Source organism: Salvelinus alpinus, chromosome 15 (assembly GCF_045679555.1).
Source record: "Salvelinus alpinus chromosome 15, SLU_Salpinus.1, whole genome shotgun sequence".
Taxonomy (NCBI): Eukaryota; Metazoa; Chordata; class Actinopteri; order Salmoniformes; family Salmonidae; genus Salvelinus; species Salvelinus alpinus.
Genome location: NC_092100.1, coordinates 32,168,043 through 32,189,785, shown reverse-complemented (window position 1 = coordinate 32,189,785; position 21,743 = coordinate 32,168,043). Strand labels below are relative to the sequence as shown.

Here is a 21,743-nt window from a genome sequence, read left to right as displayed (position 1 = left end):
AATCAAATCAAACTTTATTTGTCACATGTGCCGAATACAACAAGTGCAGACCTTACCGTGAAATGCTTACTTACTAGCCTTTAACCAGCAGTGCAGTTCAAGAAAGAGTTAAGTAAATATTTACCAAATAAAGAAAAAAATGATAAGTAACACAATAAAATGACAGAGGTTATATAGAGGGGATACCGGTACGGAGTCAATGTGCGGGGGTACAGGTTAGTCGAGGTAATTTGTAAAGTGACTATGCATAGACAATAAACAGAGAGTAGCAGCAGTGTAAAAACAAATGGAGGGGGGTGTCAATGTAAATAATCCGGTGGCCATTTGATTTAATTGTTCAGCAGTCTTATGGCTTGGGGGGTAGAAGCTGTTTAAGGAGCCTTTTAGTCCTAGTCTTGGCGCTCCGGTACTGCTTGCCGTGCGGTACGGTAGCATAGTAAACAGTCTATGACTTTATTGACTGGAGTCTCTGACAATTTTTGGGGCTTTCCTCTGACACCGCCTAGTGTATATAGGTCCTGGATGGCAGGAAGCTTGGCCCCATTTATGTACTGGGCCGTACGAACTACCCTCTGTAGCTCCTTAAGGTCAGATGCCAAGCAGATACCATATAAGGTGGTAATGCAACCGGTCAGGATGCTCTCGATGGTGCAGCTGAAGAACTTTTTGAGCATGTGAGGACCCATGACAAATCTTTTCAGTTCCCTGAGGGGGAAAAGGGGTTGTCGTGCCCACTTCACGACTGTCCTGGTGTGTTTGGACTAATGATCATTCGTTGGTGAGGTGGACACCAAGGAACTTGGAACCCTCGACCCGCTCCACTGCAGCCCCGTAAACTGTTCGCCCTGCCTTTCCTGTAGTCCATGTTCAGCTCCTTTGTCTTGCTCACATTGAGGGAGAAGTTGTCCTGGCAGTCTCTGACCCCTCTATAGTCTGTCTCATCGTTGTTGGTGATCAGGCCTACCACTGTTGTTGTCAGTAAACTTAATGATGGTGTTGGAGCTGTGTTTGGCCACGCAGTCGTGGGTGAACAGGGGGTACAGGAGGGGCCAAAGCACACCCCTGAGGGGCCTCAGTGTTGAGGATCAGCGTAGCAGACGTGTTGTTGCCTACACTTACCACCTGGGGGCCAGCCCGTCAGGAAGTCCAGGATCCAGCTGCAGAGGGAGATGTTTAGTCCCACAGTCCTTAGCTTAGTGTTGACTATGGTGTTGAACGCTGAGCTGTAGTCAATGAATAGCATTCTCACATAGGTGTTCCTTTTGTCCAGGTATGAAAGGGCAGTGTGGAGTGTGATTGCGTCATCTGTAGATCTATTGGGGCATTATGCGAATTGGAGTGGGTCTAGGGTATCCGGGAGGATGCTGTTGCTGTGAGCCATGACCAGCCTTTCAAAGCACTTCATGGCTACGGGGAGGTAAACATTTAGGCAGGTTACCTTCGCTTCCTTGGGCACAGGGACTATGGTGGTCTTTTTGAAACATGTAGGTATTACAGACTCGGTCAGGGAGAGGTTGAAAATGTCAGTGAAGACACTTGCCAGTTGGTCCATGCATGCTTTGACAACACGTCCTGGTAATCCATCTGGAGCCGCAGCTTTGTGAATGTTGACCTGTTTGAAGGTCTTGCTCACATCGGCTACCGAGAGCATTATCACACAGACGTCCAGAACAGCTAGTGCTCTCATGCATGCTTTAGTGTTTGCCCTGAAATGTGCATAAAAGGTATTTAGCTCATCTGGTGGGCTTGCGACACTGGGCAGCTCGCGGCTGAGTTTCCGTTTGTAGTCCATAATAGTTTTCAAGCCCTGCCACATTCGACAAGCGTTAAATCCGGTGTAGTAGGATTCAATCTTAATCCTGTATTAATGCTTTGCTTGTTTGATGGTTCGTCTGAGGGCATGGTGGGATTTCTTATATTCATTTACCAGCGTTGGGCTAAATCGTCTGCTAAATCATTGCCGCCACTCCAAAAATTATGAAATGTTTTTTTTATTTTTTATAAGTGTATGTTTATGTAGTTTTTTTAAATTAGTGCCTTCAGAAAGTATTCACACCCCTTTAGTTTTGTCACTGGCCTACACTAACCCGTAATGTCAAAGTGGAATAATAAAAATGTTTAATTAATTAAACATGAAAATCTGAAATGTCTTGAGTCAAGAAGTATTCAACTCCTTTGTTATGGCAAGCCTAAATAAGTTCAGGAGTAAACATTTGCTTAACAAGTCACATGATAAGTTGTCTGGACTGGGCACCTATTGGTAGATGGGTAAATATATAAAAAACTGATATTGAACATTCCTTTTGAGCCTGGTGAAGTTAACTACACTTTGGAAAGTGCATCAATACACGTCCTTCCTAACTCAGTTGCCGGAGAGGAAGGAAACTGCTCAGGGATTTCAGGTTACTTTAAAACAGTTAATGGCTGTGATAAGAGAACTGAAGATGGATCGACAACATTGTAGTAACTCCACAATACTAACCTAATTGCAGAGTGAAAAGAAGGGACCCTGTACAGAATAAAATATATTCCAAAACATGCATCCTGTTTGCAACAAGGCACTAAAGTAGTACTGCAAAACATTTAACTTCTTGTCCAGAATACAAAGTGTTATGTTTGGGGTAAATTCAATACAATACATTACTGAGTACCACTCTACAGGGAATTTTGAGGAAATTTTTATTATGAGATTGCTGTTGTTTGAATTTGGCGCCCTGCACTTTCACTGGCTGTTGTCATATCGATCCCGTTAACGGGATTCCAGCCATAAGACGTTTCAAGACACTAACAGCTTACAGACGGTAGGCAATTAAGGTCACAGTTATGAAAACTTAGGACACTAAAGAGGCTTTTCTACTGGCTCTGAAAAACACCAAAAGAAAGATGCCCAGGGTCCCTGCTCATCTGCGTGAACGTGCCTTAGGCATGCTGCAAGGAGGCATGAGGACTGCGGATGTGGGCAGGGCAATAAAATTGCAATGTCTGTACTGTGAGATGCCTCAGACAGCGCTACAGGGAGACTGGACGGACAGCTGATCGTCCTCGCAGTGGCAGACCACGTATAACAACACCTGCACAGGATTGGTACATCCGAACAGCACACCTGCGGGACAGATACAGGATGGCAACAACTGCCCGAGTTACACCAGGAACGCACAATCCCTCCATCAGTGCTCAGACTGTCCGCAACAGGCTGAGAGAGGCTGGACTGAGGGCTTGTAGGCCTGTTGTAAGGCAGGTCCTCACCAGACATCACCGGCAACAACGTCGCCTATAGGCACAAACCCACCGTTGCTGGACCAGACAGGACTGGCAAAAAGTGTTCTTCACTGACGAGTTGCGGTTTTCTCTCACAATGGGTGAAGGTCGGATTCGCGTTTATCGTTGAAGGAATGAGCGTTACACAGAGGTCTGTACTATGGAGCGGGATCGATTTGGAAGTGGAGGGTCCGTCATGGTCTGGGGGCGGTGTGTCACAGCATCATCGGACTGAGCTTGTTGTCATTGCAGGCAATCTCAACGCTGTGCGTTACAGGGAAAACATCCTCCTCCCTCGTGGTACCCTTTCTGCAGGCTCATCCTGACATGACCCTCCAGCATGACAATGCCACCAGCCATACTGCTCGTTCTGTGCGTGATTTCCTGCAAGACAGGAATGTCAGTGTTCTGCCATGGCCGGCGAAGAGCCCGGATCTCAATCCCATTGAGCACGTTGGGGACCTGTTGGATCGGAGGGTGAGGGCTAGGGCCATTCCCCCCAGAAATGTCCGGGAACTTGAAGGTGCCTTGGTGGATGAGTTTGATAACATCTCACAGCAAGAACTGGCAAATCTGGTGCAGTCCATGAGGAGGAGACGAACTGCAGTACTTAATGCAGCTGGTGGCCACACCAGATACTGACTGTTACTTTGATTTTGACCCCCCCCCCCCTTTGTTCAGGGACACATTATTCAATTTCTGTTAGTCACATGTCTGTGGAAATTGTTCAGTTTGTCTCAGTTGTTGAATCTTATGTTCATACGAATATTTACACATGTTAAGTTTGCTGAAAATAAACGCAGTTGACAGTAAGAGGACATTTTCTTTTTTTGCTGAGTTTATAAAGTACATTCGGAAAGTATTCAGACCCCTCGACTTTTTCCACATTTTGTTACATTACATCCTTTTTCTAAAATTTTAATCCCTCATCAATCTAGACACACTATCCCATACTGGCAAAGCAAAAACAGGTTTAGATATTTTTTTAACTAATTTTTTTAATAAAATGCCCTGGAAATATCACTTAAGTATTCAGACCCTTTACTCATTACTTTGTTGAAGCACCTTTGGCAGCGATTACTGCCTCGAGTCTTCTTAGGTATGACACTACAAGCTTTGCACACCTGTATTTGGAGTTTCTCCGATTCTTCTCTGCAGATATCTAGGTTTTGTGTGTGTAATCTCCTCAGATCTCTGTTCAGTACCACCAGGCAGAGGCCTGACCCTGCTGTTTGCTCTGTTGCCTCTGTTAAAGCCCTCATTATCACCCTGTGCAGAGAGAGATGGCTTACAGAGCTGTCACAATACAGCAGTGTAGCGCTCACTGACAGACAGCTCCAGACCAGAGGCACCCGTCTCCTGTCACCTGACTAAGAAAGAGCTTAGATTTATTTCACAAGAAACAGAATAACTGAAACCAAAACGAGTGGAATCTTTTCTGTTTATCTTGATTGATGCTCGACAAAAAGGACTGCCAGTGTAAAGTGTCATTGTGCTTTCTAAGCGAGTACCGCTTCCTCATCATTCGGCTCACACTCAGGCTCACGCTGAGGTGCAAACCCAGGAACTCTGCTTTCTAGCACATGACCTCCCTCCTGAAGATTCTTACCAGTCACGCAACGTGAAAAGCTAGCTATTCAGCGGTGCAAGTTGGGACACTTAATGAAATCATCCAGTGTTACTGAAGTAAATTGACTAGCAGTGAATTTACTCTGCACAGTGAATTTTCACCCATTAGAAGCAGAAAGAGAGGGGAGAAGGATTATGGGTACCAGCTCCCTCAGTGTCAGTCTGACTGCCTGACCAGCATAGGAAGGTCTTAGTGGGTGTGCAGCCGCTGCACTTGAGGAGAACAACTCTGCAGGGGACCTTAATATTCTGCTGGGGAGTATTCAGGCAAAGGGATATTGGATAGCTGGCATTTTATTTATTATCAATTAACACATTTCTTCAGGTTTTTTCTGCAGCAAAAAGGTCCCCTTAGCCTTAACCACACATTCCAGACCCCCTGCTGACCGTTGTAACAACTTTTATTGGGAGATTGAAAGTCAATGTTAGGACAGGTTGGCATACAATGCCTTGACGTTGGACTCAGCAGGGGATTTTGATTGCAGTCTGAGATGTGGCCTAATAAACTTCTGCCTAGTCTGTTATATTAAAGTAATATTATATTGACTCTATCATTTTTTGAATGCACGAACCTCTTAGCTGAGAGGTTCATCTAGCTAGTGGTTAGATTGTTATTTTTTTACATTGTATGGTTATTTTTTTTACATTGTATGGCTCCTGTATTGGAGGAAGGTGAGAACTCAATGTTGTCTCAATGGCACATGTATACACTCACTCATAAATTCCACCCTCATGATTTTTTTTTGCAATGGAAATTTATGTAAAGCACCTCAATCATTGGTCTTAACGTTAATGCCTTAGGGTTCCCTTTGCAACTTGTCAAACAGGACTTGGATGTTATTTGAGGCACCATGGTCTAGTAAGCAGTGGACATCCTTCCCACCCCACTAGTTTTCATTTCTCTAGGTACAGACTCATACAATAATATGATCTTGTTTATATACAAATCTTGATCATGCGTAAACAGAACTATATACACAAACACACACACACACACACAGTTAAAGTCGGAAGTTAACATACACTTAGGTTGGAGTCATTAACTCATTTTTCAACCACTCCGCAAATTTCTTATTAAACTATAGTTTTGGCAAGTCGGTTAGGACATCTACTTTGTGCATGACACAAGTAATTTATACATTAATTGTTTACAGACATAGTGAATTCTAAGTGAAAAAACCTATCACAATTCCAGTGGGTCAGAAGTTTACATACACCAAGTTGACTGTGCCTTTAAACAGCTTGGAAAATTCCAGAAAATGGTGTAATGGCTTTAGAAGCTTCTGATAGGCTAATTGCCATCATTTGAGTCAATTGGAAGTGTACCTGTGGATGTATTTCAAGGCCTACCTTCAAACTCAGTGCCTCTTTGCTTGACATCATGGGAAAATCAAAAGAAATCAGCCAAGACCTCAGAAAAAAAATTGTAGACCTCCACAAGTCTGGTTCATCCTTGGGAGCAATTTCCAAACGCCCGAAGGTACAATGTTTATCTGTACAAACAATACTACGCAAGTATAAACACCATGGGACCACGCAGCCGTCATACCGCTCAGGAAGGAGACACATTCTGTCTACTAGAGATGAATGTACTTTGGTTCGAAAAGTGAAAATAAATCCCAGAACATAAGCAAAGGACCTTGTAAAGATGCTGGAGGAAACGGGTACAAAAGTATCTATATCCACAGTAAAACGAGTCCTATACCGACAACCTGAAAGGCTGCTTAGCAAGAAAGAAGCCACTGTTCCAAAACCGCCATAAAAAAGCTAGACTATGGTTTGCAACTGCACATGGTGACAAAAGATCATACTTTTTGGAGAAATGTCCTCTGGTCTGCTGAAACAAAAATAGAACTGTTTGGTCATAATGACCATCATTATGTTTGGAGAAAAAAGGGGGAGGCTTGCAAGCTGAAGAACACCATCCCAACCGTGAACCACGAGGGTGGCAGCATCATGTTGTGGAGGTGCTTTGCTGCAGGAGGGACTGTGGTACTTCAAAAAACAGATGGCATCATAAGGCAGGAACATTATGTGGCTATATTGAAGCAACATCTCAAGACATCAGTCAGGACGTTAAAGCTTGGTCACAAATGGGTCTTCAAAATGTACAATGACCCCAAGCAGACTTCCAAAGTTGTGGCAAATTGGCTTAAGGGTAACAAAGTCAAGGTATTGGAGTGGCCATCACAAAACCCTGAGCTCAATCCTATAGAAAATTTGTGGGCAGAACTGAAAAAGCGTGTGCGAGCAAGAAGGCCTACAAATCTGACTCAGTTACACCAGCTCTGTCAGGAGGAATGGGCCAAAATTCACCCAACTTATTGTGGGAAGCTTGTGGAAGGCTACCCGAAATGTTTGAACCAAGTTAAACAATTTAAAGGCAATGCTACCAAATACTAATTAAGTGTATGTAAACTTCTGACCCACTGGGAATGTGATGAAAGAAATAAAAGCTTTAAAAAATAATTCTCTCTACTATTATTCTGACATTTTAAAATAAATTGGTTTTCCTAACTGACCTAAGATAGGGAATTTTTACTAGGATTAAATGTCAGGAATTGTGAAACTGATTTAAAATTTATTTGGCTAAGTTGTATGCAAACTTCTGACTTCACCTGTGTGTGTGTGTGTGTGTGAGATATATATATATATATATATATATATATATATATATATATTTTATTTTTTTCACCTTTATTTAACCAGGTAGGCTAGTTGAGAACAAGTTCTCATTTGCAACTGCGACCTGGCCAAGATAAAGCATAGCAGTGTGAACAGACAACAACACAGAGTTACACATGGAGTAAACTATAAACAAGTCAATAACATGGTAGAAAAAAAGAGAATCTATATACAATGTGTGCAAAAGGCATGAGGAGGTAGGCAATAAATCAAATAATTACAATTTAGCAGATTAACACTGGAGTGATAAATCATCAGATGATCATGTGCAAGTAGAGATACTGGTGTGCAAAAGAGCAGAAAAGTAAATAAATAAAAGCAGTATGGGCGGTGAGGTAGGTAAATTGGGTGGGCTATATACCGATGGACTATGTACAGCTGCAGCGATCGGTTAGCTGCTCGGATACCAGATGTTTAAAGTTGTTGAGGGAGATAAAAGTCTCCAACTTCAGAGATTTTTGCAATTCGTTCCAGTCGCAGGCAGCAGAGAACTGGAAGGAAAGGCGTCTAAATTAGGTTTTGGCTTTAGGGATGATCAGTGAGATACACCTGCTGGAGCGCGTGCTACGGGTGGGTGTAGCCATCGTGACCAGTGAACTGAGATAAGGCGGCACTTTACCTAGCATAGCCTTGTAGATGACCTGGAGCCAGTGGGTCTGACGACAAACATGTAGCGAGGGCCAGCCGACTAGGGCATACAGGTCGCAGTGGTGGGTCGTATAAGGTGCTTTAGTAACAAAACGGATGGCACTGTGATAAACTGCATCCAGTTTGCTGAGTAGAGTATTGGAAGCTATTTTGTAGATGACATCGCCGAAGTCGAGGATCGGTAGGATAGTCAGTTTTACTAGGGTAAGTTTGGCGGCGTGAGTGAAGGAGGCTTTGTTGCGAAATAGAAAGCCGACTCTAGATTTGATTTTGGATTGGAGATGTTTGATAGGAGTCTGGAAGGAGAGTTTTCAGTCTAGCCAGACACCTAGGTACTTATAGATGTCCACATATTCTAGGTCGGAACCGTCCAGGGTGGTGATGCTAGTCGGGCGTGCGGGTGCAGGCAGCGAACGGTTGAAAAGCATGCATTTGGTTTTACTAGCGTTTAAGAGCAGTTGGAGGCCACGGAAGGAGTGTTGTATGGCATTGAAGCTCGTTTGGAGGTTAGATAGCACAGTGTCCATATATATATACTGTACGCTGGATTCATTCAAACTACCAGCATTATTTATATTAAAGTGGAACTTCACCTGCTGATTTGGCCTTGTTTTTGGCTTGCTCCTCAAGAAATGCTGGCAGCCATGGCAGAAGTGAAATGTGAGTTGGCTTGGGGGTTTGATTTGGGTGTGTCCTTGGCACCACCAAGACGCATCCATCTGTCAACCATGCTCAGTTGTTTTCCTCCCACTCAATCACAACAAACAAACCTCCTTCAGATTGAGTTCAAAAACTATTGGCAGATGTATGGTGAGATAACAGAGGAAGTGAGCTGCCCAGTGATGCGAGCCTACCAGATAAGTAAATGCCTTTTTAAGCTCGCTTCGAGGCAAGCAACACTGAAGCATGCATGAGAGCACCAGTTGTTCCAGATGACTGTGTTGTCTCACTCTCCGTAGCCAATGTGAGAAAGACCTTTTTTTTTAAACAGGTCAACATTCACAAAGCCGCGGGGCCAGATGGATAACCAGGACTGTACTCGAAGCATGCGCGGACCAACTGGCAAGTGTCTTCAATGACATTTTTAACCTCTCCCTGACCTAGTCTGTAATACCTACATGTTTCAAACAGACCACCGTAGTCCCTGTGCCCAAGAAAGCGAAAGTAACCTGCCTAAATGATTATCGCCCAGTAGCACTCACGTCAGTAGCCATGAAGTGCTTTCGAAGGCTGGTCATGGCTCACATCAACACCATCATGCCGGAAACCCTAGAGCCACTCCAATTCGCATAACGCCCCAACAGATACACAGATGACATCCTCAATCGCACTCCAAACTGGCCGTTCCCACATGGACAAAAGGAACACCTATGTGAAAATTCTGTTAATTGACTACAGCTCAGTGTTCAACACCATAGAGCCCACAGCTCAACACTAAGCTAAGGACACTGGGACTAAACACCTCCCTCTGCAACTGGATACTGGACTTCCTGATGGGCCACCCCCAGGTGGTAAGGGTAGGCAACAACACGTCTGCCACGCTGATCCGCAACACTGAGGCCCCTCAGGGGTGCGTGCATTGTCCCCTCCTGTACTCCCTGTTCACCCACGACTGCGTGGCCAGGCATGACTCCAATACCATCATTAAGTTTGTTGACGACACAACAGTGGTAGGCCTGATCACCAACTATGATGAGACAGTCTATAGGGAGGAGGTCCGAGATCTGTCAGTGTGGTGCCAGGACCACTACCTCTCCTTCAATGTGAGCAAGACAAAGGAGCTGATCGTGGACTATAGGAAAAGGATGGCTGAACAGTTAGGGGAGTTAATTAACATCGACAGGTGGAGAGTTTCAAGTTCCTTGGTGTCCACGTCACCAACAAACTATCATGGTCCAAACACACCAAGACAGTCATGAAGAGGGCACAACAACACCTTTTCCCCCTCAGGAGACTAAAAAGATTTGGCACAGGTCCCTAGATACTCAAAGTTCTACAGCTGCACCATCAAGAGCATCCTGACCGGTTGCATCACCGCCTGGTATGGCAACTGCTTGTTATCTGACCATAAAGGCTCTACAGAGGGTAGTACATACGGCCCAGTTCATCACTGGAGCCAAGCTTCCTGCCATACATGACCTATATATTAGGCGGTGTCAGAGGAAGGCCCCAAAAATTGTCAGACTCCAGTCACCCATGTCATAGACTGTTTTCTCTGCTACTGCTCGGCAAGCGGTACAGGAGCGCCAAGTCTAGTTCCAAAAGGATTCTTAACAGCTTCTAACCCCAAGCCTGCTTAACAATTAATCAAATGGCCACTCGGACTATTTACATTGACCCCCCACTCCCTGTTTTATTATCTATGTGTAGTCACTTTACAAATTACCTCGACTAACCTGTACCCCCGCACATTGAGTTGGTACCGGTACCCCCTGAATATAGCCTTGTTATTGTTATGTAATTGTATTTTTGTCTAAATTTTGTTTATTTAGTAAATATTTTAACTATTTCTTGAGCTGCGTTATTGGTTAAGGGCTTGTTAGTGTTTCACAGTAAGTTCTACACCTGTTTTATTCGGCGCATGTGACAAATAATATTTGAATAGGTCAGTAGCCTATAAAGTAATATGAGAAGAATGCAATTGCTGAATTTATCTAGATATTCTTAACTAAGTGTTTTGGTAACTTTCAAATGTTGTAACAGGTCCATGTAGAATAAACAACCCTTATCATAATACCATAGAAGTAGTGTTCTGCTAATATCATAGTGTGCACCTTTCACTTTTCATTGTCATTCCCAGCCAATACACATACTGTGTCTATCAGCATTTTGGCTGGTGGTAATGGGACTACCTTGACAAACATGTCAGAGTCGTCATCCTGTGTGGTGTCCCGTATATAACAGGAGTTCTCTGATTCTGCTGTAGAATATACAGGGTTATTCCCTCCCCATATGGACTGATGTCATTCAATAATAGAAAAAAGACGATACAAGTAAAAGTTTTGTCTAGTAAAATTGTAATGCTGAGTGCCAGGTCTCTCTCCAAGCCTGTCTGCCAGTCTGGACTTCTTCACATCTTGCAAATCTCCATGTTCTGGCTCCATACATGTTTCTGTGAACACATACACACAAAGTCACTGTTCTATTACCAATGGCAGTTAGGAGAGGAAATATCTAATGCAAACAGGTATTATGTTGAAGTTTGAACAGATCAGATAACATCTGCCCAATTATGGTCACTCCATCAAACAACCGAGGCTGGTGTCTCGCAAAAGCATCAACAATCCTCTCCATCTGTAGAAATAGCTAGAGTTAAGGCCGAGTTCATCAGTGACACATGGAATGAAAAGGGTGTTACAAATACTGGACATTTTTTTTCTGTGCTGTATTATTAGTAATCGACTTCAGTCCCACATTGTGGATGTGTTGAGTGCCAGGTCTCTCTCCATTCAGAGATGTCAGTATCAAGCTTGTCTGTTGGTCACGACTCCACATCATCTTGCAAGTGCTGGCTCCATAGACCCATCTGTGAACACATACAGTCACTCTTCTATTAGTGATGTCTGACAAACGAACATATACTATGTTGAAGTTTGAACAGGTCAGACTAAACCTACCTAATTCTAGTTTCCCCATCGACGACAGTTGGTCAGCAGTCGGTGAGGCTAGAGGTAAGGTTTTTGCCAGCGCCCTATTGATGGGCATGGCTGCGTAGATCAGCTCCTGGCCCCTCCATTAAATATACTGTTCGGTCACACACAGACAGAGACCACTGATTACATGATCAATGGTGGTTATGATTAGCATGGTGAAACTAACCTGATCACTACATTCACCTTTCTATTTCACGTAAGATATCATGATATGTGACGTGAAATAGAATGGTAAATGAAGCGGTCAGGCCGGTTCCACCAGGCTAGGTTATGAAGGTGAATTGGGACAACTTGAAACTGTTTTGACTTTTGACCAGGTCAAATGTCACCAACCTGATTTCAAGTGTCCTCCCTGTTCCATTTATAGGATTGCTCAAAGCGAGGGCATGTCTGCGTGATGCTGACGGTCCCCTTGCTGGTTTACTCTATGTTTCATGATCGGCTGTAAACTGAACATCTCTTGAACAACTGCAGCAGGCAATCTTCTTAATCAATGTACTTCCTCATCTTATGAGTTGGTGCTGACTGGGGGTGCCTGTGACAAGTGATACAATAGATAGCCAAGTGGTAAATTGCATTTTGTTATAAAGAAAGAACAAAGCTTTTTGATAATGCACTTCACAACCAAAATGACTCTACTACTTGTATCAGCTTGACTGGGTAATTAATTAAATTGCTAGTTTATCAAACTGGGTATTTTTTTATACACTTTCACATAACACACATTACCGTTGGTGATGAAGCTATCTGTGTCATCACGGTAGTAACTCGGGACAAGCTAATTTGATGCTTTACAGATGTAGACTGACTGTAGCCTCAGATTAGATTCAGGCCGGTGACGCTGTTAAAATCAAATCAAGTTTATTTTATATAGCCCTTCGTACATCAGCTAATATCTCGACAGAAAGATCTGTACAGAAACCCAGCCTAAACCCCAAACAGCAAGCAATGCAGGTGTAGAAGCACGGTGGCTAGGAAAAACTCCCTAGAAAGGCCAAAACCTAGGAAGAAACCTAGAGAGGAACCAGGCTATGAGGGGTGGCCAGTCCTCTTCTGGCTGTGCCGGGTGGAGATTATAACAGAACATGGCCAAGATGTTCAAATGTTCATAAATGACCAGCATGGTCAAATAATAATCAGGAGTAAATGTCAGTTGGCTTTTCATAGCCGATCATTAAGAGTATCTCTACCGCTCCTGCGGTCTCTAGAGAGTTGAAAACAGAAGGTCTGGGACAGGTAGCACGTCCGGTGGACAGGTCAGGGTTCCATAGCCGCAGGCAGAATAGTTGAAACTGGACCAGCAGCAAGGCCAGGTGGACTGGGGACAGCAAGGAGTCATCATGCCCGGTAGTCCTGACGCATGGTCCTAGGGCTCAGGTCCTCCGAGAGAGAGAAAGAAAGAGAGAGAATTAGAGAGAGCATATGTAACGTTAAGGGTTGTTGCTCCTATTTCACTGTATTATTCAGCCTCAGACATGAGTTATCTACCACCATAGGTGCATCCAATTATTTAGTTTTGCCCTTGACAATACAGAATACACTTGTACGAGCTACGAACTAACTTGTAAATCCGACATGTATGAAAACATTAGCTAGCTACAGACTAGCTATCTAGCTAGCCTGCCTCGCTAGCATTATCAAATGATAACGTTACATAACCAGCAATATATAGACAATACACAACCTTGTATGAGCTACAACCTAACTGTTGTAATGAGGTAGCTAGCTAGCCTGCCTTGCTTTATCAAAAATAGCTAGCCAAACACAACCAGCAATAGCGTTATCAAACACATCCAACCTGATTTCAGTAGCTTCTTCATTAATGAGATAAAGGCATGTTGTGTTCAATAAGGAATGGGGAAATTCCATTGTCTGAGAAAATTGATCATCTGTGGCTTAGGAAATGTGCTATAAAGATAAGCATGGAGAAAATACCCATTTACCTACTGTGACATTGCCATTGGCCCTCTAAATCTGTGGAGCAAACAGGTGACTAAAAACTCAACGTGAACTTCATCACAGCGACAACACGGTTAGAACTAGATGCTTTGTGTCAGCTGTGGGACAAAAAAAGTACAACCAGATTATGAAAGACCGCATTTATCCAATCCAAATAGGTACCATGTGCCAGGCCAGTTTGTCAGTTACTATCATATTTTATCATGCCTTTACTGGATATCCTTAGGGTCATAATTCTTTCGAAATTTCAGATGAGGAAAGACTAGACCTTGATGTACAATGCCTTCAGAAAGTATTCAGACAAACAAAGCGGTGTAATGGGTTCACACTCAATAATATATTGCATAAAGCTTACTTCATTATCCAATGCGTACACAGACGTTTTGGCTTTACAGCCACATTCAGTGTGTACAATTTTCATTAATTCAAAGCAGCATTTGTAAAGAACAACAGATGAGCAGCAGATGGTTCTAATCAGGGTTGCCACTCATCTGCCAATCAGGGACCCGGCCCCTCTGGTCTACCTGTATGCAAATTAGTCACAAAAAGATACAGAATTATAGGGTATGGGAGCGGGCATGAAAGGGCAACTCGCAAATCAATCGCCCAGGGGTGTCCACTCACCTAAATACGTCACGTCAATTCATGAGATAGCCGACCACAAAGGACATCAGACAAAGCCGTTCATAAATATGTGGGGCTAACTCATAAACGATATGCAAAATCTGATATGGAAAGTGTTCTTGTATAAATGTGGCTTAAAGGAAGAATGTGAAATCTAGTTCTTCGTTTAAAATTGTGGAGATACAGAATTTAAGTTATATATCCACATCGCTTCTCTTTGGAGTAATTTGTTGTCATAGTCTGTGACACAGTCACCTCTAGGTGGTGGATGAACCTTTTAGATCCCGACAACACAATTCATTAATAGAATGATTTTCTTTTCTTCTATAAAGTGTCTCGCAACTGGCGAGGTGATATCTTGATGTCTAATAGTGGATTTATGTTCTCCACGACGTCCTTTCAAGGCGCGGGATATACATCTTATTACACTAACACATATATATATATATATATATATATATATGTATATATGAGTTATATATAACTCCTTTATTAGTGCAATTTATATATTACTTTATCTCATAGGTCCTAGAAGTCTGAAGGCATGCAAAGTTGGAACATTTCCTTAGGGTGCCATGAGGTACAACATCTACAGGGGAAGCATCCTTTTATGAATGCCTCTGTCACGTTCTGACCTTAGTTCCTTTTTTATGTCTTTGTGAAGTTGCATGTATGCACTCTTTGTTTATAGCAGTCACGTTCGTTTTGTTATTTTGTTTAGTGTTCTCCGTGTTTAGTCGTCTTGGATTAAAAATATGTCTTCACGTGACGCTGCGCTTTGGTCTACTCACTACGACGATCGTGACAGAATAATCCACCAACCAAGGACCAAGCAGCGTGGTAAACAGGAGCAGAGGATTATGGACTCATGTACATGGGAGGAGATACTAGACGGTAAGGGACCCTGGGCACAGGCTGGGGAATATCGCCGCCCCAAGGAAGAACTGGAGGCAGCGAAAGCTGAGCGGCGGCGATATGAGGAGGTAGCATGGCAGCGCGACAGGCACGAGAGGCAGCTCCCAACATTTTTTGTGCTGGGGCACACGAGGAGTGTGGCAGAGTCAGGTTGGAGACCTGAGCCCACTCCTCGTGCTTATCGTGAGCAGCGCGTTACTGGTCAGGCACCATGTTATGCGGTTAAGCGCACAGTGTCGCCAGTACGCGCTCATAGCCCGGTGCGCTATAGGCCAGCCCCCCGCAAGTGTCATGCGCCGGCTCTGCGTGCTGTGTCTCCGGGGCGCTGGGAGGGTGCAGTGCGTCCTATGCCTGCGCTCCGCTCGTGCCAGGCGAATGTGTGCATTGAGGCTAAGGGAGAGGTGCGAGTGGTATGCACCAGATCTCCAGTGCTCACCCACAGCCCGGTTCAACCTGTGTCTGCACTCTGGAGGGTCCGGGCTAAAGTGGTCATCCAGCCTGGAGAAGTGGTGCCAAGGCTGCGCACTAGAGGCGCCCCTGGGTCCAGTGGTGCCCTCTACTAGGGTCTCCAAACCGGGGTCAGTGGCGAGGGTCGCCACTCCTAAGGTGCCACATAAGTGGGCCGAGACTATGGTGGAGTGGGGTCCACGTCCCGCTCCAGAGCCGCCACCACGGTAAATGCCCACCCAGGCCCTCCCCTATAGGTTCAGGTTTTGCGGCCGGTGTCCGCACCTTTGGGGGGGTACTGTCACATTCTGACCTTAGTTCCTTTTTTATGTCTTTGTGAAGTTGCATGTATGCACTCTTTGTTTATAGCAGTCACGTTCGTTTTGTTATTTTGTTTAGTGTTCTTCGTGTTTAGTCGTCTTGTATTAAAAATGTCTTCACGTCACGCTGCGCTCCTCACTACGACGATCGTGACAGCCTCTTCTCTCTCCACATCTGATTTAACTAATATGTTTGATAGATTTGTTGATTGTTTAAGGTGAATAAAGGAGGATTCTGGAAAAACTGAATTTAACATCTAACGAGTCTCCATCCGGGATCCTCCTCATCAAAAAAGCTGACTAGCATAGCCTAGCCTAACGCGACAGGGATATCATATAATATAATTTCATGAAATCACAAGTCCAATACAGCAAATGAAAGATAAACATCTTGTGAATCCAGCCATCATTTCCGATTTTTAAAATGTTTTACAGCGAAAACACAATATATATTTATATTAGCTCACCACAATAGCCAAACACACAACGCCATTTATTCACCGCCAACATAGCTTTCACAAAACTCAGAAATAGAGAGAAAATGAATCACTAACCTTTGGACAACTTCATCAGATGACAGTCTTATAACATCATGTTATACAATACATTTATGTTTTGTTCGAATATGTGCATATATAGAGCTACAAATCGTGGTTTTACATTGTGAATACGTAGCCACAATGCACCATATTGTCCGGAGATATTTTGGACAGTTACCTAATCTAACCAAAGAACTCATCATAAACTTTACTAAAAAATACATGTTGTACAGCAAATGAAAGATACACTGGTTCTTAATGCAACCGCGGTGTTAGATTTTAAAAAATAACTTTAGTACAACATACAGCATGCAATATTGTGAGACAGCGCCCTACAATTCTCCGCCTTGTTGGAGCCAACATAAAACACAAAAATACGAAATAACATCATAAATATTCTCTTACTTTTGATGATCTTCCATCGGAATGTTGTGCAAGGAGTCCTAGTTCCAGAATAAATCGTTGTTTGGTTTTAGAATGTCCATTTCTTCTGTCGAATTAGCAACTTTGGCTAGCCATGTGGAGGGCACATGTCCAAGAAATCGTTGCGCCTGGAATGAAAAATTCCAAAAGTCCCAATAAACGTTGAATAAACTGGTCAAACTCGGTTGAAAATCCTACTTTATGATTTTTTTCTCATATGTATCCAATAAAATCAGAGCCGGAGCATTTCGTCGTGTATACGTAACGCATTTCAGAAGACAATGTGGAGTTCCCCTGTGCGCAGTTGAAAACTGACAAAAGAGCGGACCTGTCACTCCAAAAGCTCTCATTCGGCCTTACATCAAGCTAGACACCCCATTCAACCTTCTACTGCCTGTTGACATCTAGTGGAAGGCATATGAAGTGCATACAGATCCATAAATATAAGCCAGTTGAATAGGCAGGCCCTGACAGAGCCCCATTTTCAGAATTTTCACTTTCTATCTGGAAGTTTGCTGCCAAATTAGTTCTGTTTTACTCACAGATATAATTCAAACCGTTTTAGAAACTTCAGAGTGTTTCTATCCAATAGTAATAATAATATGCATATTGTATGATCTAGAACAGAATACGAGGCCGTTTAATTTGGGCACGATTTTTTCCCAAAGTGAAAACAGCGCCCCCTATTAAGAAGAAGTTAAAGAGGAGTCTGATAATGTGCCAATGTTTGGCAATAGACTTGATGCCATTACGACTATCATTGAAAGTAAATATATAGTTTACAGAAAACCCTTTCTTCTGCTTATTAAGTAATTGGCTTCTGTTCAAGCTTTTAACTTGTTTTTTAGCTTTATCAAGCCAGGTATCGGGGTATCCCCTCAAGCGAAAATGCTCAAGGAGAGAATATGATTGTCTATCATATTCTTCCTCTGTCACAGATGCAATGCAGTCTTTGAAGTTGGCTTACTGGTAAACCTTTTTTTTAGGGGGAGAGGGTAATAACTATCACTATTGATTTGTGAACCTTAAACAGACTATTAAGGAACGGAACTCCAGAAAATATTCACACCCCTTGACTTTTTCCACATTGTTGTGTTACAATTTTAAATTGATTAAATAGATGGTTTTTTTGTCACTGGCCTACACACAATACCCCATAATGTCAAAGTGGAATTATGTTTTTAATTTTTACAAATGAATAAAAAATTAAAAGCTGAATTGTCTTGAGTCAATAATTATTCAACCCCTTTGTTATGGCCAGTCTAAATGAGTTCAGGAGTACAAATTCTCTTAACTTGATGTCCTGAATACAAAGTTATGTTTGGGTTAAACCCAACACGTCACTGAGTACCACACGTCATATTTTCAAACATGGTGGTGGCTGCATCATGTTATGGGGTATGCTAGTCATCGGCAAGGACCAGAGTTTTATTCGGGGGGGAGTAAAAGAAACAGAATAGAGCTAAGCACAGGCAAAACCCTAGAGGAAAACCTGGTTCAATCTGCATTCCAACAGACCCTGGGAGACAAATTCAATTGTCTACATCTGCATTGCTTGCTGTTTGGGGTTTTAGGCTGGGTTTCTGTATAGCACTTTGACGTCGGCTGATGTGTTAAAAAAAAAAAAAAAAATAAAAAAGGGTCTTTATACAATTTTTTGATTGACAATAACATTAAAGTCAAGGCCGAATATACACTTGTGTTACTTAGCCTACAGTAGGTACAGTTTTGATTTAAATTGTCTTGAAAAACTATGGCAAGACTTGACAATGGCTGTCTAGCAATGATCAACAACCAACTTGACAGAGCTTGAAGAATTTTTTTTAAGAATTTGAAAATATTTTACAATCCTAGTCTACAAAGCTCTTAGACTTACTCAGACTCAGTTGTAATTGCTGCCAAAGGTGATTTTAACACATATTGACTCAGGAGTGTGAATACTTATGTAAATGAGATCTTACTGTATTTCATTTTCAATACATTTATACAAATTTCTAAAAACGTGTTCACTTTGTCATTATGAGGTATTGTGTGTAGATGGGTGAGAACAAATATTTAACCCATTTTGGATTCAGGCTGTAGCACAACCAAATGTAGAATAAGTCAAGGGGTATGAATACTTTCTGAAGGCACTTTAAATTCAGATTTGCTTGAAGGTGGTGTGATGCATTCTGGGTAATGTCGGCACATGAAAAGGCCTGCATGCATTGTTCCCTTCATAGATCATACCAGAGTCTTTTTGGCCTCATTGGCCTGTTTGTTCAAATAGCCTCCTAATGAAATATATTTAATCCATCAGAATGTCATTCCATTTCTCCTTGCCATCATACAGCTCCTGATTCCCTGAACAAACAGCAAGCAGCTCTAACTGGAATTGTCCCACACAGAGGAAAAATCCTGCTGGCTTTTCTGGGAAAACACTGTCTGATATTCTAATTAGCTGCAGGCCCAGATGACACGTCTCAAATAAGCAATAGCAGTTTTTTTTAAAGAATCCATTGTAGGAGGGGGGGAGGACAACACAGACCTTCCCATGAATTCAACTAAGCCTGTGACACTCATTAAATCACCCCTGTAGAAGACAATAACCAAACAAGTAATGATTAAGATGAAAAGGATTAGAGCTAGTCCTAATTACTTGGATGAATTGCTATCATGGTATTGTTTTCTTTGGACACAGATTCCAGGGTTATCCTCCTACAAGGGTTCCGAGCCTGGCTGCAGTGCTGGGGATGAGGAGGACGGGGAGCCCAAGATCTCTGATGAGGCCCGGCTCCTTAAGCAAAGGGTCCTGCTGCAGATCCCCCAACAGCAGAGGATGATACTGGGCCAGTCCTACACATCTATCGTCACCCAGCGCATCCCACAGAGAGGAGAGATCGCTATGAGGTCCCGAAACTCCTCGTATACACACAATGTGCATTCCCGCCGCTACAGCCCCACCGCTAAATACGTTGTCACTGTGGAGCCCATTCAGAAGGATACAACTGAAATGGATGACTAACAGTGTCAACTAGAAGCATTTTAATATAAGCTTGCAACAATGCTGTGATTCAACCAATGCAACAGTATTTGTAGAGCTTTATGCCGTAACAGCAAGTGCAATCATGTATGTTAAAGGTCCACAAATGTAATACTTGTGTGTTTCTTTGTGATATGGCCAAAGCTTTGCTTGAAAGAAGGCCTCCTATTCTGTTGACAAATACAGAGCTAATAGACAAAGCCATGTCTGAAACAATGATTTATATATGCAGTAGATGACTATTAGGAGGGGGCATGTTGAAGCCACCGCACCTCCATCTTGGCAAAGATATTCTGGAAGTTATAGAAATGCATTTGTTAATGTCGACAAATTTCTGCCACATTTAGTCTATTTCAGACAGATTAAAGCATACTTTAAAATTATGTCAGCTAAACATTAAAATGGCAAAACATTTTCCATAAAGTATAATTTTGAGATTACGAATTTTATTGTCCCCACTACAACAGAAAATACTTAAATACATGTAATTCTGTCCTTTAAACATTTCATTTAAGTAATGTAGAATTCCATTAATTCCTATGGAGGACTGACGGCTTCAAAGCCTCACAATGGCAAATACATAGCATCAGCAATCCAGGGTTTAAATAAATCATTGGCCTGAAACAATGTGACTCTGCTCAATAGCTTTGCCTATAACATAGCTGAATCATTAAGAACAGACAGATCAATGAAGTGACGCATTGATCCTGTCCACATTGAGCTCTGTGTCTCTCTGTCATTAGAGGGATTCATAAATTGGATTTGAGAAGAAACTCTGGGTTCCATCTTTCCTTCTTACTGCCTGCCATGGGAAAATGTTGAACAGAAGACTGTCTTGAAGAAATAACCCACATTTTATCACGATGAGGGACATGACATTAAACCATTAAAAATATTCTTAAATGACACTTTCATGACTGTTTCTTAATAGCATGTGTCTGTTTGCACATCCTCACTTTGCATTAAGTCCTTACTTAAAAGAAATATATATACAGTGTTTTCAGAAAGTATTCAGACCCATGCTTTTTTCCACATTGCCTTTCGTTACAGCCTTCTAAAATGTATTATATACTTTTCCCCCTTCAATCTACACAAAATATTTGATAATGTCAAAGAGAAAAACAGGTTTTTAGTAATTCTTGCACATTTATGAAAAATAAAAAACGGAAATATGTTATTTACATAAGTATTCAGGCCCTTTGCTGTGATACTCGAAATTGAGCTCAAAAGCATCCTGTTTCCATTGATCATCCTTGAGATGTTTCTACAACTTGATTGGAGTCCACATGTGGTAAATTCAATTGATTGAACATGACTTAGAAAGGCACACACCTGTCTATACAGTGGGGAGAACAAGTATTTGATCTGTCATTTTTATCATAGGTACACTTCAACTGTGAGAGACGGAATCTAAAACAAAAATCCAGAAAATCACATTGTATGATTTTTAAGTAATTATTTTGCATTGCATCTGGAAGGTTCTCCCATCTCTGCAGCACTCGTCAGTAAAAGGCAAAAGACAGAAGCCACTCGTCAGTAAAAGGCACATGACAGCCCGCTTGGAGTTTGCCAAAAGGCACCTAAAGGACTCACAGATCATGAGAAACAAGAATCTCTGGTT

General features: G+C 42.4%; 1 protein-coding gene across 1 annotated transcript in view; it reads left to right on the top strand.

Moving 5' to 3' along the window:
- The window catches only part of plin1 (perilipin 1), a 33,199-nt gene extending 11,896 nt beyond the window's left edge, over positions 1-21,303 (top strand). The window contains exon 9 of the mRNA XM_071343337.1: positions 19,781-21,303. Coding sequence (XP_071199438.1) covers positions 19,781-20,104 — 324 coding nt within the window. The 3' untranslated portion in view covers positions 20,105-21,303. The remainder of the gene's footprint in view (positions 1-19,780) is intronic.
- Positions 21,304-21,743: the final 440 nt, after the last annotated feature.